Here is a 6406-nt window from a genome sequence, read left to right on the forward strand (position 1 = left end):
ATGAAGAAGATGAAGATGATGCTGCTGCAGTTCATTTTTACGAGTGAACTCTATTTTTTTACGAATTTTTGTTGTGTGTTCATTTTGGGTAAATGAACTCTGTTTTCTTCAATAGGTTTTTTTAGGTGTTCATTTGAAAGAATGAACTCGATTTTCATATAGGTTTTTATTAAGAGTTCATTTGAAAGAATGAACTCGGTTTTCATATAGGTTTTATTAGGAGTTCATTTGAAAGAATGAACTCGGTTTTCATATAGGTTTTATTAGGAGTTCATTTGAAAGAATGAACTCTTGCTTTTATTCATAATAGTGGAGTTTTTGTTGTGTGTTCATTTGAAAAAATGAACTCTGATTTTTGTTCTTAATAACGAAATTTTTGTAGAATTTTAATGAAATAATGAAGTTCATTCGTATGTGATTTAATTTGGTTTTATTAGGTATTCATTTGAAAGAATGAATTTTGATGGTTCATAACACGAAAGGGTATTTTTGTTTGTTTTATATTTTTAAATAATTATGGGCCAAACAGTAAAGGCCTTTTCCCAAAGGACTAAACTGACTTGGGACCACATAAAAAAGGACCAAACGATTAATACTTGAGGAAATTTTTGAAATATATTATTTTATTATATTTGAACTAAGGATAATACATTATTTTAAAGAAGTTATAACGTGTTCTAATAGTCAACAAATTTGCACATTACCCATCCAAAGCACGGGACGAGTTACACATTACAAATGTGCCAAGATTAAAAACATCCAAGACTAACAAGTAAACTAGGTTGCAGATGCTGAAACAACTTACTCAAGAACAGATCAGGTCTCACATATATGGAGTAAACTGGCAACAACTTACTCAACTCTTCCTCTATCACTCTTAGGCGTTATGCGTCCATGTCGACCAAAACACTGTCAAGGTGTCTCGACTCATAGACCGAGACTACACATATGAAGAGATTCTAAATCAAAAACCAAGGAAGGTCTGTATAAGAGTTTCCAGAATTGTTATTATGGTGTTTATTTCTCAACCTCTTCTGCCATTTTTCTTTTGTTTATCCTGGTTAGTCAGGGAATATATAGTTAAATGTAGTTGGTTTAGTGCCCCCACGTGCGGATACATTACTACTTTGATAAATATAACTCAACTGATAAATGATTTGATACTGCACAGAAGATATCGAGTAAACAATTCAACCATCTTATTAAATTTATGATGAAGAAAGTTTAAAGCAACAGTCACATTGGTATAGCTATCTATTTGGAGGGCGAAGTAAGCTTATGTTCTTCGGAATCCTGCTTCATTGTTGCATCCCCACCAAACAAATCCTGAAAGCCCTCGACCTTAACAGGCGGCGCCCTCGTGACCACGTTCCTGTGACAATAAAACAGCAGTAAGCCAACTTTGACATTTCATTGTGTAAAAGCACTATTAATTAATCATCTTGAATGTGGATGAAGGAATCCTATAATAGAGACTTACTGTGTCGGGAGCTGAGGACTCTGAAGGGACACCAGTGACTTAAACTGATGACCTGATTGGGCAGGGAGAATTCCCATTGCAGCGGCTATCTTCTGCTGTCTGAACTGTGTTTGGGTAATTCTAGGATTGGTGGTGGGGAAGTTACCAACATCCATGGGTGATTCCGACATGCTCTCAATCTTCACTTCCACCAATGGTCTTTCTCTGTCCAAATTCATACCAGCACGAGGATTGGAAGGTTGGCGCTTTCGCATTCTATCCCAGTGTTGTTGTTGTTGAAGCTGCTGTTGTTGAAGCTGCTGCTGTTGTAGCTGTTGCTGTTGTAGCTGTTGCTGTTGAAGCTGTTGCTGTTGTTGCAGCTGCTGCTGCTGCTGCTGCTGCTGATAAGATAGATTCTGGGAATTTATCTGCATCTGAGGATGCATCTGCCTTTGTATCTGAACGGTCCACCGCAACATAGGTGGAAACAGAAGTTAAGCAAAGACACAACTGACAAAACTGCTTTCAAACTGTTAACTAAGAATGCTCGATATATAAGCAATTACTAGTATATAAAGAATAAGATCAGCAAAAGGTAAACAGGAAGATGAGGGCATATACTTGCTGCTGTTGTAGCAAACCACTTTGCTGTTGTGACAGAAAACCTTGCTGGGATCCCCGCTGCTGTATTGCAGGGTGTCGTAAGGTCCTAGTACCATCTTTCACATGTTCCGCTAAAGCCCCAAGATTACTGGTGAAATTCAAAGTAAGCGCCAAGAGACTTGAAAGTTCAAATAATAACTATGGAAACCTAGCATGATTCAAACAATCCAAATTACATTTTCTAACATTAAGTTGATTACAATAGAGTGGTTTCAACCGACCTGTAACCCAAGGTTTGAAGGAACATCTTCAATATCTCTAAGGCTGAACACTGCTTTCTGTAATTATCTGTTAAGATCTTTAAAATACGACCTAGTTTACTTATATGACAGCTGAGAAACTGTGAGAGAACTTCTATCGGAACTTCTGTTGACCCTTCAAAACCCACATTAGAAAGGACGTGGGCAATTACTTTCTGAGACATCTGGAATGCTTGATCCTGGCCAAGAGACTTTCCATTCCCTTCAAACCCGTTTTTACCCCTATATTTACTTCTTCCAAGACCTGTCCGGAGGTTATCAGGCCTCATACCAAACCGTTCAAGCATTGCAGGACTGCGAGTCATAACATGGGGTAAGCTATCAAGAACACCATAACACTCCACTTTCTGATTGTCCTCTTGGGTGTTTGCTGGAGGGAGTGCACTCTCAGGCACACAGTTTGATGGAAACATCATTTCAGGAAAAAAAGAAGTCTCATTATCAACTGAAATGTTCCCATCAGAAACAGACTGCTGATGCAAGTTTAGGCCATTCTCTTGCATGGGATTACCAAAACCTACACACTGGTCCTCTTTAAACGCTTTTCTGATTCTCTTATGCCTGTCAAGGAATTTAATGTATGTAGACATACCCTCAGGTGTTCGCTTGTGAGATTCTCGATCTCCAAATGGTAACCTGTGCTGTCTGCTTGCTCTATACTTCTCAAAGAACTGATTATACCATGTCTCAGGCAGTTCATCATGCCTCGGTCTCTGAGATATACTATTGTCGGCAGACGATAGTTTAGGTTGAATCTACAGCATGTGGGAGTGATGTCAGTCAAAATGCACACACTAATATACTAAGATCAACTCAATGCTAACTCCGTATACAAAAATCTTATCAGAAACAAAGACGAAAACTAATTCGAACTAGAAATGCTACTTGTTGAAGTTTTAGCTAACTCAAACTAGTAAGTCAGACAAAGGCTTAGGGATTGGTTGCGTGTCAGTGGATCAGTGTAAATCCACATGCGATGCATATATTGTTACTATGTTAGAAGTTCAGCAGTAGGTTAAAACACTAGTAATGGTTAGCTGATGTGTCAACGACCTGGTCATGTTCATTAAGTTGCTTTGCTAAGCTTGCGACTTCTATTGTTCGACTGTTACTTTCCACTTCTAATAGAGGTAATAGGTTGTTAGTTGAGTTTAAATTGAAGAATCTAACTGCATATTGTAGCCTAATATATAAAAGCATTATTTGCTTTTATTCCACAATGTAAATCTCAAAAGTGTTCAGTCTTAACACTACAGCAGTCTTAACTAACTCATTCCTAAAATGCCAAACTCCCCATGCATATTTGCCTACATTGTCATCCCGAACTAACCAAAAACTATCTCATGAATCCCTAATTCTACCCGTTGTTCCTTCTTTCACAGCTCAATAGATCCAAACGCACTAATTATACAAACCCTAAAATCAATCAGATATAAAACAAATTCAAAACAAAAACAAAAATAATCAAATAAAACCCAAACCTTGGATTGAATTGACCCATCTTGAGAATTATTATAAAAATCCTCCAATGAAAAATAAACATCATCACCATGTAACTGCAAATCTGTGATAACAACAAAATCAATTAAATCCCCCACAAAGAAAAAATAGTTTTAAAAGGAGAGAAATAGAGGCGTACAGGTGGGATTGAGCTTGGAAGGAACAGCAATGGGAGAAGATGGATGAGAACGAAGGAAAAGAGAAACACTTGCTTTATCAAAAAGTAAAGCTCTAGCTCTAAGTTGAAGTTGAATTTGTGCCCTAGTTTTAGTATCATCGGTTTTCATAAATAATTCCCATGTCGATAACGAAGATAAAAAATTTAGTAAGATTTTGTAATTTGATTCTCCAAACCATGATCTCCATACTCCACAAACTTCTAGTTTTTTCGCCAATTCGTAACCTAACCCATCTTCTCCCAACAAACTCATCTCTCTTTCTGACGACAGAGAAACACTGAAAATTAGAAAGAAACGAGGGTTAGACTTAGAAGTGAATAATCACGAAATTACTTTCGTTATGGTGATTGGTGTGTACCGGATTGGGTAGTAACCGGCACCATTGCTAATAGAGTCACCGATTTCCTTGGGAGCGGCTGTGACGTGGTCGGGCCACGTATTTGAAGTACGTGGCCCCTACTTTTTCCAACTGTTTAACGGAAAAAAAAAAGTTTACTTCTTACTGAATATTTTACGGGGATTTGGGGAGGTCGGATTTTTAAGTTATACTAGTATGTAACTCGTGTTACGTATTGGATCCGGTGATAATCGCCGATTGGTGTGGTGAGGCTTCGTCCCGTATTTGTTGTGCAAATACAGTAAAATATCTCCAAATTTTTTTCGATTTTTCTGATTATTTTTAATGGATAGAAAAGTTTGATACTCTTTAATAATCAAATTATTTCTTTTAGTAACCAAACTATGTTATATGCATAGTTTAAAAGGACTTAGACATGACGAAAATATGAATGAAATTTTAAGTTATCAACCAAAGAACTTTGTGTTAGAAAGGCTTAATCTTAATGGAATATCAATTCTAAATAGTTTACTATATGGCAATTAAAAGCATCAACCAAATCTTTGGATACTGATATTGCCAAAACTTTATTCAAATCGTAGCGAAGCTCAAATGTTGCTGGTTTACCAATCACCATCTTATTGACCATCGTTGATAACGAACCATCAAGACATGGAATTACAAAGGACTCAATAGTTTGGGTTTGGTTTAAACCACCTAAGACGATCATGGACAATATTTATTCTCTTTATGGAAAACAATAAAAGATGACTTGTGCTAATTAAAGATGACATAAGCTTCTAACATGAGACAACTTTTAAATGCATCAAAAAACTACCACACTCGTATCAGTCAAAAGACTACAAATTTGTTCGTCTATAAGAAGTTTTGGACTTTATAGTGCATTGAAAGGTATTCTGAAAACATCTACATCCTCAGTCCAGATAGAAAATCTAAAGAAAAACATGTACATTAATAAAGTTGAATAGTTGTACCATTTCTACTCCTCTAATACAAAAAAAGGTTCTATTAGACATTTTCATGAGCTTGGAACACACATTGAGGCGGAGCTTAATTACTTGCTAAGAAGGATTTTATCGTTTGATAATATTTATGCCCATAAACCGTGCTGCCATACATAGTAGATTTATGTTCCCATTTTCCAATATAACTTTTAGGGAAAACGTTACAAATAAATATAGTTTACTGGCTTATGGAAGTGATTAGGTTCCACATAGCTACTAACGATAACGTGAAGAGGAGGCCAAACCTCGATGTATGAGCTGTCTTTTAATAATCACCATTTTTTTTAAATATCCAACTGAGTGCACCAGCCGGGGAAGGTACCAAAAAGATTTTGCAATATTAAAAGTGTCAATCACCGAATGTTAGTATTTAATAGAAGTCAAAAATCAACTTGATGCGCGTTTTAGCATATATAATGCAACATTTAATATTTGACAATAACAAAAAATGCAATAACTAATATTTTTTTTATTTCACCTTCAAGCATAGCTAGTCAGTGCTGGACATCTTATAGACTGGAAGGGTAAGTACCTGTAAAGAGTTACAGAGTTAATTGAATATCCTTTTAAGCAGTCCGTCATATAATTCATACCACCAAAGTTTGGAATATGCAAACATGAAGGCATCAATAGATCCCAAATCTGGATCAATGAATAACCTTGAGTTTTGCAATTATACAAAAGAGATCCTTGAACAATCTAATACATTTTTTTCCCATATACATCTGTTGATGGGTGAAAACGATTCACTAGTTTTTGAGGAAAAGTGGAGAGATGAACGATTCCTCGAACGAGCAAATTGCTTAAACCTTTTGCAAACATATGCACTGCATGGGAGTGCGAGAGATCAATCTGTAAGACTCCGGCCTAAACCAAGACAATGGATGTTCCAGAGTTAATTCGGTCACATAGAGGGATGAGGGTCGATCTGTAGGAGGGAAGATGAGAAGTGTGTGAGATCAATGATGAACAAGGATTGTGGA

The 6406-nt window shown here is 36.5% G+C and overlaps 1 protein-coding gene across 1 annotated transcript; it reads right to left on the reverse strand.

The window, feature by feature from the left end:
• Positions 1 to 1112: 1112 nt before the first annotated feature.
• Positions 1113 to 4390, reverse strand: LOC113357583. The gene is made up of 6 exons (XM_026601027.1): positions 4022 to 4390; positions 3864 to 3946; positions 2344 to 3137; positions 2081 to 2210; positions 1481 to 1917; positions 1113 to 1372 (listed from the first exon to the last, which is right to left on the reverse strand). Exons 1-6 carry the CDS (start codon positions 4311 to 4313, stop codon positions 1255 to 1257), a joined length of 1854 nt encoding a protein of 617 aa, XP_026456812.1. The 5' UTR covers positions 4314 to 4390; the 3' UTR covers positions 1113 to 1254.
• Positions 4391 to 6406: the final 2016 nt, after the last annotated feature.

The sequence above is a fragment of the Papaver somniferum genome, chromosome 3 (assembly GCF_003573695.1).
Source record: "Papaver somniferum cultivar HN1 chromosome 3, ASM357369v1, whole genome shotgun sequence".
Classification (NCBI taxonomy): Eukaryota; Viridiplantae; Streptophyta; class Magnoliopsida; order Ranunculales; family Papaveraceae; genus Papaver; species Papaver somniferum.

Excerpts from the sequence above, each read along its gene's own strand:
- LOC113357583 (XM_026601027.1), bottom strand. The coding sequence starts at position 4,313 with ATGAGTTTGTTGGGAGAAGATGGGTTAGGTTACGAATTGGCGAAAAAA. Across the intron at positions 3,138-3,863 it reads ATGGGTCAATTCAATCCAAG|ATTCAACCTAAACTATCGTC; the intron begins GTTTGGGTTTTA and ends CACATGCTGTAG. Across the intron at positions 1,918-2,080 it reads GTTTGCTACAACAGCAGCAA|ATACAAAGGCAGATGCATCC; the intron begins GTATATGCCCTC and ends TGGACCGTTCAG.